Source organism: Canis lupus, chromosome 26, assembly GCF_011100685.1.
Source record: "Canis lupus familiaris isolate Mischka breed German Shepherd chromosome 26, alternate assembly UU_Cfam_GSD_1.0, whole genome shotgun sequence".
Classification (NCBI taxonomy): domain Eukaryota; kingdom Metazoa; phylum Chordata; class Mammalia; order Carnivora; family Canidae; genus Canis; species Canis lupus.
Window position 1 is genome coordinate 25,062,804 of NC_049247.1, and position 19,294 is coordinate 25,082,097.

A 19,294-nucleotide genomic window follows, 5' to 3' on the forward strand; every position below is an offset into this window, starting at 1 on the left:
CATCCAGGAGCAATTTGGTGAAGGGACATGCTGGAATTAAGCAGCCCAGCCCAGAGTCTTCTGCAGTTATGAGGCTTAACAGTGATCAGTTCTTTTTGACTGAGTACAGCACCTGAAGTTTGGTGAGTAGGGGCTGAATAATGATTACCTTGAACCACATAATGGCCATTTCAGTATTGGGACTGTGAAAACCTTCAGTTCAAGTCTGGCTGAGTTGCCCCTTAGATGTCCCCTAACCCAAGATTCTGTGAGTGGATATATGTAATTAGATGTAGGGGAGGGATTTGGGTTAGACTCAGTCATTAGTTTACAGGACTTCGTTCTTAGGATTTGTTTATATTTTAAAATCAAGATATTTATTTTATTTTAAGATTTTTTAAAAAACATTTATTCATGAGAGACAGAGAGAGAGAGAGGCAGAGACACAGGCAGAGGGAGAAGCAGGCTCCATGCAGGGAGCCCAATGCGGGACTCGATCCTGGGACTCCAGGATCACACCCTAGGCCGAAGGCAGGTGCCAAACCGCTGAGCCACCCAGGTGTCCCAAGATCTTGATTTTAAAGCAGGAGCTTGAAAATGAATGAAAATAACTTCCTATAACCACTCTATTGATTTAAGGATGTTTGGTGAAGGTTGTTTATTCTTTATACCTCCTATCTAATAAGTTAAAGCTAGAACTGTGGACAGCAGGATTGGATATGGGAGTTTATGAATTCATTTCAGAGCCCAAAATATAGTGATGATGGGAGTAATAGTAGTAGTAGTAGTAGTCCTAGTTAACATTTATTGAGTATTTTGCCATACTAGGTATCTTGATAAGTGTTTTATCCACATTCTCTCTCTTAATCCTCTTGCCCCTGTTATACAGAGAAAGTACAGCTTAAAGAGGTTGGATAACTTGCCCATGATTAACAGTATGTTAAAGCAGAATGAAGATTCTAATCTGGTGCCATCCGTTTACCGAGAGCTAGCCTGAGGTCATAACCTCTGTGCTGTCCTGTCTGTATTTTTATAACCCCAGGCCATATCACCTATTGAATGGTATCCTCATCATCACATGAGTTGAGAGGCTCATATGCCCACACCAGCCCGTTGTAAGGCATTTTTTTTTTCTATGTATCACTTATACCAAAAGCACATAAATTTGGAGTTGAGTTTGGAGCACTGGGTATCCACTACATTATTTGGTGGCTAATGAAGATCTGCTCTTTCCTAGCACTCTCCTCTTGGTGCTATGTGGCTTGTATTTAGGAATTTCTGTCCACTTATGATACATCCATGGGGGAAAGTAAGGTGGTGTAATGTACTTCATGTTGTATATATACCCTACGTGGTGAATGCTGAATTGTGTAGTCAGTGAGTATGGTGGGTTAGAAGTGGTCAGTGTAGGCTCTCATCTTCGAAGATCTGGGAGGAACTGAAACTGGGCTTGTTGGCTCACTGATGCAAGCCAGATTTCATGCCATCTGTAAACACCCTCTTTCCAGAACGTTGATCTCCAGACTGTATGGAAATGTTCATTCTCACTAGTCCCTATTCCAATCCAAAGGTACTTCAGTGCTTTGGCTTCGACTCCTGCTTATTTAAGCAGTTCCCAAGCCTCATTTTTTAACAGTGGTAGGATGTGGGGATGTATTTGAGTCTCACATCCACTAGCATGGATTCTCTTCTTGTTTCCTAAACTACTGTTGTGAAGAAATTTTTAAAACACCGTAAAGCAGGTATAAATACCATGATCCTTTGACCCTGCGGTGATCTAGTTCATGCTGAATCAAGAGCTAGGAGATAGTGACCCAATACTTATTGGTGATTTCCTGTTTTTAAAGCACTTTTGCATTCCGGGGACTATAGGTAACTTGTCCAAGTCACGTAGTGGTAAATTTCAGAGCCAGAACTCAATCCAGATCTTCTCATTCCAGCAGTGCTGTGTTCACTGAATTATGCAACCTATAATTATGTGACATCATCCAATATAGTGTGCTGCCACTGAGCCTCCTAAAATTGGGAATATTATGTTAATGTAGGCCCCTTCATCGTGAAGTGAATAAAATAAACATGAGCCTTTTTCTCTACTCATTCCTAGGAGAAGAACTGTAGTCATGAAGTGACAGTGGTCCTATTTTCTAGAACTTTTTATGATGCAAAATCTCTTGGTGAGTAAGTCTTTCTCTTATAGTTCTTTCTTATTAAGCTAGCCACCCATTCCTTATAACTTTCCCTTTGCAGTGCTCATCTTGCCCATGTTTTCTGTTATGAGCATAGGGTAAAATGGAAAATAGTCCATTAGTGGATGCATGAAGTCTGTGGCCCATGATTCATCTTAAAGCCAACCTGATACTTAATTTTATTCATTCATTCATTCATTCATTCATTCATTCGTTCATTTGTTCATGTGTTGCAAATTTTCAACCCAGAAGAGGGAGCAGAGAAACTGAATTTCTCTTCTCACTCTGATCTACGTGTGTTGTTTTCTTTTTCAGATGAATTTCCTGAAATAAACCGAGCCTCAATTCGACAGGATCACAAGGGACGGTACTATGAAGACTTTTATAAGTATGTTTGAGTGCTTTACTAGGCCTTTTTTTTCTTAGATTTCATTTATTATTTGAGAGAGAGCGCATGAGTGAGCACGAGCATTGGGGCAGAGAGAGAGGGAGAAGTAGGTTCTCAGCTGAGCAGGAAGCCAGATGTGATGTGATGTGATGCATCCACCCCAGAACCCCGGATTCATGACCTGGGCCAGAGTCTTATGCTTAGCTTAACTGCTTAACCGACTGAACCACCCAGGTGCTCTCTATTCATTTGTTTGTTTAGTTGTTTCTTTCCTAACTTAAAAATAAATTAACCTTTTCATTTTGGAATAATTCTGGGTTTATTGAGAAGTTGCAGAGATAGCCCAGAGAGAGAGAGAGTTCCCATATACCCTTTATTCAGTTTTCCTGATAACATTTCATAACTAAGGTGCATTTGTCAAAACTGCAAGATTAGCCCTGGTGTATTACCATTAACAAAATTTCAGGTGGTTCTCAGATTTCATCAGTTTTTCCACATTATGTTCCAGGATCTAATCCAGGATACACATTGCATTTAGACTTTCCAAACTTTGTTCTGTGAAAAATTTCAAACACCCAGAAAAGAAGAATAAATAATACGATGCATTCACATACCCAATACCTAGATTTAACAGTTATTATTATGCCTCATTTATTTTATCTGTTTTTGTTTGTTTCTTTGTTTCTTTGTTTTGCTTCATCTATTTTTTTTTTGGCTAGATTTTATTTTAGAGTAAATTCTAGATATTGTGACATGTTGTTCTTCTGCATATCTAAAAAATAGGAGCATTTTCACACATAACCACAATATCATGGTCACATTGAACAAAGGTAATTCTGTAATTTCCAATGTCTAATATTCAGATTTCATTAATGTCTCTGAAATAACTTATGTTTGATCTGCTTGTTAAATCTAAATCTAAAGCAGTGAGAGCCTTCCTTTTTGTCTCCAAACATTGGATATACTGAAGAATCTGAGTTAATAGTCCTGCCATACTTTTCCACACAGAGAGAGGCAGAGGCATAGGTAGAAGCAGGCTCCCCATGGGGAACCCGATGTGGGACTCAACACCAAGACCCTGGGATCATGACCCAAGCCAGAGGGGCAGACACTCAACCACTGAGCCACCCAGGTGTCCCTGTAGGTTTTAAATGGATTGTTTTATTCTTCACTGGGGTACCGAGATTTTATGTTTAAGTAAAAAGCAACTCCTTTGATATGAAGTACATTTCCTCACCTTACTACATGTTTAAGCCCTTAGAGACTGCTTTTCTCAAACATATAACTGTCTTATTGGTTCAGTCTTGCTGTCTCAGACTATTTCCTTCTGCAACAGAGGAAGAACCCTTTGCTAGTTTCCCTTGCTACCTCAGACGAAATCAGTGTCTCTCTGTTTTGCAGTAACAGTTTACTATGTGGGTTTAGTTTATGTCTCAGATGGCCAGTCTTCTCCCCTACCCCCAACCTGGAGCCTTAATCATATTTCTTTGTAGCTACTTCCTTCCTAAGTCTCATGCCAAATTTGGCACCAAATGCCAATTTGTATTTTTCTCCCTTCTCAATTTTATGATAGCATTCTTAGAGAATATATCTTTTATTCTTTTATGGTTATGTATATATTTTTAAAACTGATTGTGGATAAGCCACAAAGAGTCACAGAAGTTATGGAAACTTTTTAGGCAGTTTTTTGAGCAACTTTTTAACTTTTTATTTCAAAAAATTTTAAATTATTAGAAAGTTGAAAGAGGAATATAATGAATATCTATATACTTTTCACCTAGATTTATCAGTTGAATAGACATTGAATAGACATATGATATCTTATATTTCATTATCTATCTCCTAAGGCAAGGACATTGCAAAAGAATATCAGGTTTTGGGGCACCTGGGTGGCTCAGTGGTTGAGCGTCTGCCTTTGGTTTAGATCATGATCCCTGGGTCCTGGGAACAAGTCCCACATCTGGCTCCCCACAGGGAGCCTGCTTCTCCCTCTGCCTATATCTCTGCCTATCTCTCTGTGTCTCTCATGAATAAATAAATAAAATCTTTATTAAAAAAAAAAAGAATGTCAGATTTTGCCAATTGTCCTAATATTCTTTATTGAGATGTTTTTCCTGATCCAGATTTCTTTCTAAAGTCATGCATCATTTTTAGCTTAGATAATTGTTTTTACAATATGTTATTATAAAGTTTTCAAAGATAGAGACAAGTTGAATGAATTGTATAGTGATTACTTGTATACCTACCACCTGATGTTCCATAATTAACATTTTGCTATGCTGTTGACCCTTGAACAACATGGATTTGAACTGCATAGATCCACTTATACATGGATTCTTTTGATAGATACAATACAGTACTGTAAAGATATTTTCCTTATGATTGTCTTCTTTTTGAAAAAGATTTACTTATTTGAGAGAGAGAAAGAGAGCCTGTGCACACACACATGTGAGCAGAGAGAGGGAGAGAATCTCAAGCAGACTCCCTGTTGAGCACAGAATCGGATTCAGGGCTCGATCCCACAACCCTGAGATCATGACCTGAGCCAGAATCAAGACAGACACTCAGCTGACTAAGCCACTCAGGCACTCCTCCTTATGATTTTCTTTTCTTTTCTTTTTTTTTTTTTAAGATTTTATTTATTTATTTATTTGAGAACAGAGAGCACAAATGTGGAGTGGCAGGGGAGAGGGGCAAAGGAAGGGGGGGAGAAGCAGGCTCATCACTGAGCAAGGAGCTTGATGTGGTACTGAATCCCAGGACCCTGGGATCATAACCTGAGCTGAAGGCCGATGCTTAACTGACTGAGCCACCCAGGTGTCCCTTCTTACGATTTTCTTAATAACACTTTCTTTTGTCTAGCTCATTTTATTAAGAATATAGTATAAAATACTTATACAAAATATTTTAATGGACTGTTTATGTTATCAGTAAGGTTTCTGGTCAACAGACTATTAGTAAATGTTTTGGGGAGTCAAAACATATGCAGATTTTCAGTTGCACAGGGCAGGGTTATCAGTGTCCAATGTTGTTCAAGGGTCAGCTATATTTCCTTTATAACTTATCACATTACCGTTTTATATAATTTAAGAAATAATGCAACTTTATTGTAGAAATTTTGAAAAATCTATAGAAGAGCATAAGATAGAAAATAAGAGTATCTCCCTCTCCTATTCAGATGGTAATAAGATTATAATAGTTATCATTTGTATTCTGGACTTACTATGTATGGGACACTCACTATTCTAAGCACTTTAGTATCTTGGTTTCATTTAAATATCATAGTGTTCCTTGTGCTTATTGTTACCCCATTTTACAGATGTAGAAACTTGGACATAGAGTTTAAGTAACTTATCCAAAGTCCATGGAGGATTAAGTGATGGAATATGTACTTGACTCAGGTAGTCTGATTCAGACTTGGTGCTTTTGACCACTGCGTTCTTCAACCCCATACTGACCATACTTTAAATTATTTATGGATCTTCTTTTGGGTCCTGTATCCCTATGAGAATTTCATAAAAGTAATGGACCATTTCTTCCCCCAGCATCACCATTTATCCCTTCATGCTGTTAAATTCTTCATACCACTTCAGTGGATTCCTGGAACCTTTTTTAAAAATATTTTTTAAGATTTTATTTTTAAATACTCTCTACATGCAACATGGGGCTTGAACTGAGAGCCCTGAGATCAAGAGTTGCATGCTCTTCTGATTGAGCCAGCCAGGTTCTCCTGATGCCTGGAACCTGAGAACCTCTTTGGCTTAACAGTATATGAAGTTATTTCTACCTAATGAATATGAATGTATGAATTCATTTGAGTATAATTATGGACATATTAAAACAGATAGTATTAGGTTCTTGGGTGGCTCAGTCAGTTAAGTGTCTGCCTTTGGCTCAGGTTATGATCCCAGGGGCCTAGGATCAAGTCCTGCATCAGGCTCACAGCTCCACAGGGAGTCTGCTTCTCTTCTTGCCTCTCTCCTCATTCATTCTCTCTCACTCACTTTCTCTCTTGAATAAATAAATAAATCTTAAAAAACCCAGGTTGTATAAAGCATGAATGTATGAGTTATAAATATAGATTTACATGTGTATAGGACTATATAATTAATATATTAAAATTTTCCTCACGTCGTTAAAAAGTCACCCCTCAACATTTTTTAGATCAAAAGAAGCTTTGGTTGTGTTTCTCTTACTATAAAAACAATACAAGTTTATTTTAGGAAAAAATCACAAAGTATAGTTACGTAAATGATAATTCAAAACACCCTCAATTCCACCTTCCAGATGCAGTCACCATTACATGGCTGCATCAAACCCTATTCTCTGTTTATAGAGACAAAAAGTAATTTTCACAGAGGTGTGGTCACAGACTCCTATGCTTTTTTTTTTAAATTATTTTTTAAGATTTTATTTATTTATTCATGAGAGACACACATAGAGAGTCAGAGACATAGGTAGAGGGAGAAGCCGGCTCCCTACAGAGAGCTTGATGTAGGTCTCAATCCCAAGACACCAAGATCCACAACCTGAGCCAAAGGCAGACGCTCAACCACTCAGCCACTTCAGCGCCCCACTCTCATGCTTTTTTCACATGATGTTTTTTTTAAACCAGCATTTTTCACTTACTACATCGTAAATGCCATTCCATGTCAAATACTCTATTTCTACAGCATCGTTTTTATTCCTATGTAGACGTTACATTTGCTAACTAGTATTAGTTGTAACTAGACGTTACAACTGCTAACATTTGCTAACTAGTATTAGTTGTAACTAGACGTTACAACTGCTAACTAGTATTGAACACTGAAGTGATTTTCAACTTTTCACTATTGTCAAAAGTTCTAATGAATGGTCTTACAGTGTTTAAGCACAACCTTAGTGTAACCTTATAACCTTAGTTATAACCTTATAACTTAGCATAATTTTAAGGATAAGTTCCCAGAAATGGAGTTATTGGGTCAAAAATACTATATATCTGTTAAGCTTTTCATTTGTATAACCAAAATTGCCCTGCAAAACCACTGAAGTAAAAAATCCTATTTTCCCACTAGCAATGTTATTTCTCTGTCCTTGCCAACACTGAATACTATTCTCTTCCTTTTTTTGACCCGTTCCCAATTGGAATGGAAGAAAAGTTATCTCCTTGAGTCTTAATAGTCATTTTTTTTTATTACCAAGAGTAAATGTTTTCTCATGCTTTTTGGCCTTTGTATTTCTCTTTTGTGAATTATATATTCATCTTCTTAGCTAATTTTTTCATTTTTTCATTTTCTTTTTGTCTTTCCACTTGTCTGATGTTACAGTCCAAAGGGAAGTTCTTTTAGTACTGTGGTATGTTTCTTCAGATCTTTTTTTGTTTAGCACATTTTATTTTATTTTTTTAAGATTTTATTTTTTCTTAAGTAATCTCTGCACCCAAATGTGGGACTTCAAACCTATGACCTCAAAATCAAGGGTCACATGTTTTACTGACTAAGCCAGCCAGGTGGCCCTGTTTAGCCCATTTTAAAATTGGATGATTTTTTGGCTTGTTTTTTTTTTTTTTTTTTTAAGATTTTATTTATTTATTCATGAGAGAGGGAGAGAGAGAGATTGGCAGAGACACAGGCAGAGGGAAAAGCAGCCTCCATGCAGGGAGCCTGACATGGGACTCGACCCTGGGTCTCCAGGATCATACCCTGGGCTGAAGGCAGCGCTTAACCGCTGAGCCACCCAGGGTGCCTGCTTGTTTTGTTTTTAAAAAAATCAAATATACTTGGGTAGAGAGAATAGCATTGTGAACTTTCATATACCCATTACTCAAACAGTTATCAAAGAGGATCATTTCATTTTTTGATACCTATAGGATATTTTGTCATAGTCTGAAATTTTATCATAATTTAACTAATTCCTTGTTGGATATTTACTCTTTTTCTAATAAGAAAAAGATTTACTTATTTATTTTAGAGAATGCATAAGTGGGAGGTGCAGAGGGAGAGAGAATCTCAAACAGACTTTACGTTGAGTTTGGTGCTCAGTGCGAGGCTCAATCTCTCAACCCTCGGATTATGACCCTGAGATTACAACCTGAGCCAAAACTATGAGTCAGATGCTTAACCAGCTGTACTACCCAGGCACCCCAATCTTTTTCTAATTTTTAAATTCAACTATGTATCACTGTGATAGATATATAGTTAATGCATTCTTTATTGTTTTTTGCCTTTTTTTTTGAACAGTTTTGTGTTCATAGCAAAATTGAGAGAAGGTATAAGGATTTCCCATACACCCCTTTTACTTACACATACATAATGGCCTTCTCTCTGTTATCAACCACTTTTACCAGACAGATACATTTATTACAATTAATGAACCTACACAGATGTTTCATAGTCACTGAAAGTCCGTAGGTTTACCTTAAGGTTCACTCTTGGTATTGTACTTTCGGTGGGATTGAACAAATATATAATGCCATGTCTCCCATCATTAATATCTTACAGTGTATTTTCACTGCCCTAAAAATTCTCAATGTCCCACTTACTCTTTCCTTTCCCCCTATGACATGATGTGGAACATCTTTTCATGTACTTATTTGCCATGTATATCTTCTTTGATGAAGTGTCTGTTCAACTCTTCTGCCTATTTTTAAATTGGGTTTTTTTATTGTTGAATTTTTAAGAGTTATTTATGTATTTTGGATGACAGTCCTTTATTAAATATGCCTTGTCTTCTCATTCTCTTAACATTGTCTTTTCTAGAGCAGAAGTTTTTAAATTTTAATAAGGACTAGCTTATCAATTTCTTTCTTTCATGGATTGTGGCTTTGGTATTTAATCTAAAAAGTCATCATCCTACCCAGAGTCATTTAAGTTTTGTGCTATGTTAGCTTTTAGAAGTTTTACAATTTTACATTTTATAATTAGGTCTATGACCTATTTTGAATTGCTTTCTAAATTTTCTGCCAAAACCCAGGATCGAACCATATTTTTAGTTAATTTTTATGAAGAGCGTAAAGTCTGTGTCTAACTTTCTTTTTTTTCTTTTGCATGTGGATGTCCAGTTGTTCCAGCACCATTTGTTGAAAAGAATGTCTTTGTTCCATTATGTTGTCTTTGCTTCTTTGTCAAAGATCTGTTGATATATTTTAAGGATTCTGCTTCTGGGTCCTCTGATCTGTTGCATTAATCTGTTTGTCTGCTCTTTCACCACTGCCACCCTGTCTTGATTACTGTAGCTTCTTGAAGTTGAATAGTGTTAGTCCTCCAACTTTGTTCTTCTCTTTCAATATTGGGTTGGCTATTCTGGGTCCTATGTGTTTTTTCTTTTTTTCTTTTCTTTTCTTTCTTTTCTTTTCTTTTCTTTTCTTTTCTTTTCTTTTCTTTTCTTTTCTTTTCTTTTTTTTCTTTTCTTTCTTTTCATTTCTTTTCTTTTTTTCTTTTCTTTTCTTTCTTTCCTTTCCTTTTCTTTCTTTCTTCCTTCCTTCCTTTCTTTCTTTCTTTTTTTCTTTTCTTTTCTTTTAGATTTACTTATTTATTTTAGAGAGAGGGAGCGAGTGGGTGTGGGTGAGGGGGGAAGCAGAGGAAGGAGAGAGAGTCCTAAGCCGACTTAGCACTGAGCATGGAGCCCAATATGGGGCTTGATCTCAATATCCTGAGATCATGACCTGAGCTGAAACCAAGAGTCAGACACTTAATTGACAGGGGCCACCCAGATACCCCCTGTATATTTCTCCCCCCCCCCCCGTATATTTCTTTAGGATAAGTTCATAGCATTAAAATTACTAGATTAATGCAAATGTATATTTTTTCTTTAAATCTAAATTTTATTTTTAGTAGTACATCCACATGGTTCAAAAACTTTAAGGTTGAGGTCTGCAGTAAACTGATTCCCACCCATCACCCCCCCCCTTTATTTTAAGATTTTATTTTTATTTATTGTATTGTATTGTATTGTATTGTATTGTATTTTTTAAGATTTTATTTTTAAGTTATCTCTATCCCCAAAGTGGGGCTCAAACTTACAACCCTGAGGTCAAGAGTTGCAAGCCATACTGACTGAGCCAGCCAGGTGCCCCATTTTTACTTTATTTTATTTTAAGATTTTATTTTTAACTAATCTCTACACCTAACATGGGGTTCAAGCTCACAACCCTAGATCATGAGTCTCATGCTCAACTGAGTGAGCCAGCCAGGTACTTCTGCAGTCCCTTTCTACTAATCTAGTTCCCTGACCTAGATAGGTTTATTGTGTGTGTGTGTGTGTGTGTGTGTGTGTGTGTGTGTATACATATATATATATATTAACATACATATATGGGGTGCCTGGGTGGTTCAGTGGTTGAGCGTCTGCCTTTGGCTCAGGTCATGATCCTGGGGTCTTGGGATCGAGTACCGCATTAGGCTCCTTGCCGGGAACCTCTTTCTCCTTCTGCCTAGGTCTCTGGCTCTCTCTGTGTGTCTCTCATGAATAAATAAATAAAATCTAAAAAAAAAAAAAAACCCCAACCCATACATATAGATGTTTTCTTTTAGGCTTTTTATAGACCACCTAATTGTAATTCATTATGTGAAAATTTCATATTCCTACTCAATGCTAGGCATTAATATAATCTCATGGCAATTTTAAAATGCTTTCTTTTTTGTTTTCAGTCTATGTGACTGTTGATGTGATTACATTTCTTTGCTAATGTTTGTTACACACATTTGACTTTTATACTTATTATTATATGGTAAATTACCCTAATCTTGGGAATCCCATCTTCTCCTTTCCTTTGAAACCCTGTGAGTGGCCTGATGTATGTGATAGCTGTTTAGTATTTTATGACAATATTCCTTTCAGAGTGGTGGTGCAGAATGAGAGGAGAGAAGAGTGGACGTCACTCCTTGTGACCATTAAAAAACTCTTCATCCAGTATCCAGTGTTGGTACGACTGGAACAGGCAGGTACTGCATTCATATGATAGAAGGTATGGCAGGGAAAGGAAGTATAGGATGGAAGCTGGGAAATGAAGTAGGTTCCTTCCTACTTCTGGGCATAGTTTCTGCTTCTAGTCAGGTTTCTTTCTTTCTTTCTTTTTTTTTTTTAATCTAGTCAGGTTTCTATTTCCAGTTGGGTCCAGTTGTTCATTACATATGCAGTAAGTTCAATAATGTCCCTACTACAGGGTGGGAGGCCCTGCGGAGCCAGACACTTTCCACTTGGTTTTTAGAGTTCATCTTTCATGAGATACTTTTCCTTCTCTTGTGTCATTTGCTTCAGAGGGCTTTCCTCAAGGCGACAATTCTACCTCAGCACAAGGAAACTACCTAGAGGCCATCAATTTGTCATTCAATGGTGAGTAAGGGATGCCAACCATGGGAGCTGGCATCTTGCTTACCACATGGCTATGGACTTCTTTTTTACTAATGTCCAAAGATCCAGAACCAGTTGATGATCTCCTCACCTACCTACCCCAGAGATGAACTGAAAGCAGTAACTTCTGATTGGATGGTTATAATGGCCAACATTTAGCTCTTGGGTTTTTTGTTGGAAATTAATGTGCTATTCTCATCTGCTTCTCATGGTAACCTGAGAGTAAAGAGCTAGAGGGAATCTTCCTTGGACTGTTTAACTAAAAACCTTGTTCTTGCTATTTTCTACCCCATCTCTCAATTGCTTCTAAGTAATTAAATTTTTTTTTAATTATAAAAGGAACCTATGTTTCTAGAATTCAAATAATCAGAGCTATATTAAGTAAAAATGAAGATCTCCCCCCTCCCACTACTGTCAGTTCCCTTCCAAAATGGAACCTTGTTAACAGCATGGTATTGATTTCCTCTGAATGTTTGTCCCTGCATTAATGTGTTAGCTGATATGCTTTGTTTGCAAATAACAGAAACCTACTGAATTGGTTTACACAAAAAGAGAAATTTACTCTCAGGATGTAGACACCTGGCACGGCCACCAGGAAAGGCTTGAACATCATGCAGACGATGGTGGGGACCAAAGTGGCTCTAGGAACTGCAACAGCAGGTATTCCTAGAGCAGTATTCAGCTCCTAGCTCCGCTGTCAGCTCTCTACTCTCTGTTCAGAATTCTGTGTTCCCAGCGGAGTGATTGGCCTAGCTCTGGTTAGGCATCCCTCAGCACTGGCCAGTGGTAGAAGTGATGATGTGTGGTTACTTCACTGTGCGTATAACCTGCCCATGTATCTATAGACCCAGGTGCTGGGGATTTTAAAGCACATGGTCTTGTATTAGTAAATCTTTTTGTCATATTGGAATATCTTTGGTTTTCTAAAGTAAGGACTGTATAGGACAGAAATAAAAATTAACTTGCCAGATTTACAAAGTCTACTCTTTTAAATATTATCTTAAATTAATATTTGATTTTTGTAAATTTCAATGGAGACTCATTTATGTATTGTTTAAATTAACAACATGAAATTTGAGCATTTAAGGCTGCACAAGGCAAGTATTAGGCATCAATGAGAGGATGTTAACGAAGGCAACAGTAAGGTAGTCTTGTGTTCAAGCAGTTCTTTTTTTTATTTTTTATTTATTTATGATAGTCACACACACACAGAGAGAGAGGCAGAGACACAGGCAGAGGGAGAAGCAGGCTCCATGCACCGGGAGCCCGACGTGGGATTCGATCCCGGGTCTCCAGGATCGCTCCCTGGCCCAAAAGCAGGCGCCAAACCGCTGCGCCACCCAGGGATCCCCTCAAGCAGTTCTTAAAGTAGAAGGGAAGAGGCAGATATGCACATGACTAACTAGAATTCAGGCTATTCCTACAACAGAAACATGGGCAAAATACTCAGATCACAGAGAGGCTTGCCAGTGGCTGGTTTCTGAAAAGTTGTAACATCTTCATTCAAGAACTTTTGCTTCCTTTGAAGTGTTTGACAAGCACTACATCAACCGCAACTTTGACCGAACTGGGCAGATGTCTGTGGTGATCACGCCTGGGGTGGGTGTTTTTGAAGTGGACCGTCTACTTATGATCTTGACCAAGCAGCGGATGATAGATAATGGTAATGCTCCCTGGGCTGCACTGTCTCCAAGGGTTTAGAGCCTGACTTACTTTTAGAGCTCTGAGCTTTCCCTGGCTCTGTGTGTCAGAGATCCTGGGGATATGAATAATGTTAGGCAACAAAAAGAGTTCCATGATCAAATTGGTTTGGGAAATGCTGGGTCATACACAGTTTAGGCAGATTCCCTAATTGCAGGTTTTAATATGTTAGTGTATCTTGTCTATCTCTAATGGGCATAACAGGTGCTCAGAGTTTCACAAACATATATGACCCCAGAGAACTATTTTGGAAACCCGTGTGCCATCAGCCTGTCTTGGGGAGAACCATCAAATCATCTGATCCAGTCCTCCCTCCATGATGTGCTATGCTTCCCTATTTTGTACCCCTTGTCCCATTAAATTTATGCTTCAACAACAAGATGGAGTTGGAATGTAAATCCTGATTGCCAATAAAGCAGCTCCGTTAAACGATATGGATTGTTTTGCCTTTTTATTGAAATTACAAGGTTTCGTTTCCTTTCTGGCCTTGAAACTTTAGTAATGGAGTCCGGGGTTGTCTTTTTGACAAATCATGATCTACAAAGCAGTCAAAGGCTAATTGTCAAGCATTCAGTAATCGCAGGATGTGATGGGACCTGGTAAAGAGGAAATAGACAAAATGCATCTATTTACTGCTTTGCTGTGTAGGCGAATGAGGTTATAAATCATAGGATAGGAAGTCTGCTTTGACTCATACCCTGACCCAGTTTAATAGTATTGTTAATAGAGTGAGACACTTATTTCTGCTTCTTTCCACCCTCACCCCAAACTCTTTTTGTCTTTTTTTTAGGAATTGGTGTGGACTTGGTGTGCATGGGGGAGCAACCATTACATGCTGTCCCGCTGTTTAAGGTCATTAGATTTTGGATTGCTTAATAACGGCCAGTTTCTACTACTAGGGTGATCTTGAGAACACTTTATTTTTATTTATTTATTTATTTTCTTTTTTTTTGAGAACACTTTAAAACAGAAAAGTTGGAGCAGTTCCACATCCTGTTTGTTTCCTAGCTAATCTGTGTACTGGCTTTTTCTCTTCCAGCTGCATAATCGAAGTGCACCTCGTGATTCTCGTCTGGGCGATGACTATAATATTCCTCACTGGATAAACCACAGGTGGGTGTAATCTTGATTCCTGGTAGATGATAAGGGTTTTGAATAACTTCCTTGCCACTTTTTTCTTCACATTTGTTAAGTTCCAACTATTAAAGTCTTTTGTCAAGAAAACCAAAGTTCCAGCATTTGCTTAGAGCTTCTTTCTGTACATGCAAAACAGTGGCAGTAATATAAGAACAGTCTAAGAGTAAAAAAAAAAAAAAAAAAAAAGACCAATTTGAAGGTCTTATTTCTATTATTAGCTCCAGCTCCTATGATTCCCAACTCCCACAGACCATAGCAGAACAACATTGTGCCTGGCATTCTCCGTCTGTAGAAAAATCACTGTGCTCTTCTTCATGTGGGACAAGAGATAGGCCTCAGTGTTTCTTCTGATCAAAGCTCAGGGTGGTATCTCTTGTGCCTTTGTCAGTACCACTGCTTTATCCCATCCTTATCTTTTTTAATAACTGTGATAATCTTAATAGTATGTCTGCTTCTGATCTCTCTTTCAGTCCATCCTTTAGACCAGGGTTTCTCAACCTGGACACTACTGCCCTGTGCATTGTAGGATGTTGAGTAGCATCCCTGACCTCCACCCACTAAAAGCCAATAGCACTCACTCCAGGGTGACGACCAAAGTGTCTGCAGGAACTGTGGCTAAGTGAATTTTCCTATCAGAAAACCTGGAGGGATTTAAACGATTTCTTGGAAATTTGCTGGTAGAGCTCATAACCTCCTGGAAACTAACTGTGAGAACTAGATATTCTCAAACCTGCCAAAAGTGAAAAGCCTTGGGCTATTTCTTCTTTATAATGTTTTATGATTTTTATTTTTTTTAATTTTAGTTTTTAAAAGATTTTTATTTATTTGAGAGAGAGTGAGAGCAAGAGAGATCACAGAGGGAGAATGAGAAGCAGACTTACCACTGAGCAGGGAGCCTGGCGCAGGGTTCAATCCCAGGATCCTGAGATCATGACCTGAGCTGAAGGCAGACGCTAAATGGACTGAGCCACCTAGGCACCCCTGTTTTATGATTTTTAAAAATGCCTTTAGGCTTATGGAAAATGCCGTTGAAACCATTGGAAACTGGGGAGGAAAATCATTTAGACTTAAAAACAAAAAAAAATTAAAAATACAAAATGTCTGTTGCATTGCCACATGCCTCCTAGGTGGCAGGATCCTCCCTCATCCCTACATTGAGAATCAGTTTTTTAGACCAATGGTTTTCTTCTTTCCTTTCTAATTTTTTTCTTAAGCAACAGCCACCCTTGCCCCCTCCTTTTTTAGGTAAAAGTCTTACTTTTTTTTTTTTTTTTTAAAGATTTTATTTATTTATTCATGAGAGACACAGAGAGAAAGAGAGGCAGAGACACAAGCAGAGGGAGAAGCAGGCTCCTCACAGGGAGCCTGACTTGGGACTCAATCCCGGGTCTCCAGGGTCACACCCTAGGCTGAAGGCGGCACTAAACCTCTGAGCCACCCAGGCGTCCCAAGTAAAAGTCTTACTTGCAACCAAATATATAGTAGTGAAAAAGTCTTAGTGTTCCTCTGTGTCCTCAGTAGGCCCGGATATGGCACCAAGGGACCCTGGAGGTCTGGGACCAGTGTCTGTCAACCACTGCCATACCTGGTTACCAGAGTCATTTTATGAAAACTAAATCCTGTTGTTCTTTTTCTCTGATTCCTCCTGCTGGCTTGATGAAGACTAAAGTTTTTGATATCCGAGGCCTCCTCTTCCACCTCTTGCCTTCTTTTATTCTGCATAGCAGATGTACATATCTCACTCTTCTGAGCCTTTCTGCCTAGAGGGCCTCTCCACCTGCCCTCTTCTTCACAAATGCCTGTTATCCTCTAAGACCTGGGCCCGACATCTCTTTTGTGAGTCCTTCCTGTGCTGTCCTGGGTAGCCAATAGCCACTTTCTTGTTAGTGCTTCTAGAGCATTCTGCTTTACTCTGTGTTGTCTGTTTTAAGCTGACACTCCATGAGGGGCAGATGATCACTGGCTCATGCACTAAGCTTAAAAAGAATCTTCCGTTTTGTTTTCTGTTTAGTTGTAAATATTTTCTAGAGACCAGCTTGAAAATTCATCACAGATGTTGATTTCAGCCTTGAGGTTTTTCCTTTATCTTTGTTATGGGCCATAGTGTCCTCGTGTGGTGGTTGCTGCCGGTCAGCTGTAATCATTCATAGGTGAAGAACCAACAAGGAACAGTGGCCTGGCCAGCTGTAAGGTCACCCAGTACTCCTGTTCTGAGTATGCCTCTCTCAGGGAGCCCAGTGAGAGACTCTCAGGCTGGTCATCCGTGTTATTCCGTTTTGTGCATGTATATGTGACTCTTCAGTGATGTTCAGTTTTTTATGTTGTCATTGAATTGCTTGACGAAGTCACTTTAAGAAAAAGTGCTTGCTTCCTAAGAGGATGCCTTCAGGATCTTCTTTATCTTGTATTTTTGTTACTTACTATCATTTCAAAAACTGATTCAAGTAAAATAATACTTTGAACTTTTTTGTTTTCACTTAATTCAGAGCACAGTGTATCTTCTTTTTTGTCAGCTCTCTAATTAGTTTTGGATTTGTAATCTTTGAATAGACATTCAGATGCTTTGGCACATAAGAAAATAGCTACTGTTTAATTATACACCATATTTCGGGGTTTTATGTTTAGGAAATAATTAAAGGACAGAGTAGCTGTAGCACACAGAAATTATATATGAATTTAAGCACTGTAATTTCCTCGGATTTTAATTAATAATAACTTGAAGGTTTCCTGATTCATCACTTTATTTTACATCCCAAATTGGCTCTCTGATGGCATTTAAGATGGACAATAGATTCACACAGGTGGCTTCAGAATCTGAGAGCTGGGATGGCCTGAGGTCTGCTTTTCACTTCTCAGTGTGAGCCTTGTTTGCTTGAGCCACTCAGGGACAGGAGCAAAGAGGGCTCATGGCCTGAGATACATGGCTCCTCATAGGGGCCATTGTTCTCATCCTGTCCTCAAGCTTCTTCAGAAGCCTCTCACAAGGCCAGAGAGCTTACCTGAAGCATAATCAAATTGTCTTCATTGAAAAATTATCACTCTCAACGTATTATTGGCTAGTAATGAAAATAGATGCAAAAAAGTAAAATAATAGAGGATACGTAAGAGTTCTAAAACTGGAATGTGGGGGATATCACAGATGATACCTGGAGTCTGTTGTAGAGATCATAAAGACCCTCCAATCACACAGTATAGGTGAGGAACCTGAGTCCCAGAGAGATAAAGTGGCTTGCAAGAGTTGGACAGGGAGTTTAGGATGACTGGCTCAGCGGTTGGGCGCCTGCCTTTGGCTCAGGTCGTGATCCCAGGAAACGGGATCTAGTCTCGCATCAGGCTCCCTGTGAGGAGCCTGCTTCTCCCTCTGCCTGTGTCTCTGCCTCTCTCAATCTGTATCTCTCATGAATAAATAAATATATCTTAAAAAAAAAAGAGTTGGACAACAAGTTCATGGCAAGCTGACGCTCTTGGTTTAAACCATTTGAAATTGTGGTAGTAGACTGATTTTGACCTTCAAACAGCAACTTCATGTAGATAAATCTTTTTTTTTTTTTTTCATGTAGATAAATCTAATAGAAACCCATTCTTCTGGCTAACATCATTTTACCACTCAGATCTTTTTATTTTTATTTATTTACATATTTTTTCAAATTTTTATTTAAATTCTAGTTAGTTAACATATAGTGTAATATTGTTTTCTGGAGTAGAATTTAATGATTCACTTCTACTTACATCTTTCTTTCACATCTTTCTTCTCTACATGGCGATTTCCTTGGTACCACTCTTAGGGGTCAAGTGCCAGGGGCTGGTTGGACTCCAGGCCTGATTGCAGTTAATATTCTTATGTTCTTATGAACATAAAGTGTTGGTTACTAGGATTGCCCTACAGTCTACTGGTTAACTATAGATACTGTTTTTTTTTTTTTTTTTATGATCAGAGTTATGATGGAAGGTGTGGATTGGTTAGTATTCAAAACATCTTTCTCATAAATTAATTATAGATAAAAGAGAGTACAGAGACATGCCTGAGAAATGGAAAAGACTGTACAGCCTCTATTTTACATTCATTCAGTATATCCAGGGCCAAATCGGGTTTCCCAGTTTTCTTGTGTGCCTGACATTACTGCATTAATATACGATTTTCAAAGGGATAGGAATTTGATGGTTTGATTTCTGCCTTCCTTCCTTCCTTCCTTCCTTCCTTCCTTCCTTCCTTCCTTCCTTCCTTCCTTCCTTCTTTCCTTCCTTCCTTCCTTCCTTCCTTCCTTCCTTCCTTCCTTCCTTCCTTCCTTCCTTCCTTTCTTCCTTCCTTCCTTCCTTCCTTCCTGTAGGTTCCATGGCCAGTGTGGAACCCAGTATGGGGCTTGAACTCACAACCTGAGATTGAGACTTGAGCTGAGATCAAGAGCCAGATGCTCAACTGACTGAGCCACCCACACACCCCATCTTTTCTTGAGACCACTTTTTTCTTTCCTTGCCTGAGCTATTCTTGCTTACCAAATGCTCTTCAACCCATGACTGAAAAGGATCAAGGTGCAAAAGTATGATGTGAATAGAATTAATCCCTGCCACAAGG

General features: G+C 38.5%; 1 protein-coding gene across 11 annotated transcripts in view; it reads left to right on the plus strand.

Annotated features, from left to right (window-relative positions):
• DEPDC5 (DEP domain containing 5, GATOR1 subcomplex subunit) overlaps positions 1 to 19,294 on the plus strand; it is a 125,351-nt gene that overhangs the window by 23,643 nt on the left and 82,414 nt on the right. For 10 of the 11 annotated variants that reach the window (XM_038575740.1, XM_038575739.1, XM_038575742.1 and 7 more), the window contains exons 11-17: positions 2,084 to 2,153; positions 2,481 to 2,553; positions 11,371 to 11,474; positions 11,791 to 11,865; positions 13,412 to 13,546; positions 14,375 to 14,436; positions 14,624 to 14,697. In XM_038575740.1, the coding sequence (XP_038431668.1) occupies positions 2,084 to 2,153; positions 2,481 to 2,553; positions 11,371 to 11,474; positions 11,791 to 11,865; positions 13,412 to 13,546; positions 14,375 to 14,436; positions 14,624 to 14,697 (593 nt within the window). The remainder of the gene's footprint in view (positions 1 to 2,083; positions 2,154 to 2,480; positions 2,554 to 11,370; positions 11,475 to 11,790; positions 11,866 to 13,411; positions 13,547 to 14,374; positions 14,437 to 14,623; positions 14,698 to 19,294) is intronic. The other variant, XM_038575744.1, reaches the window with a different exon arrangement.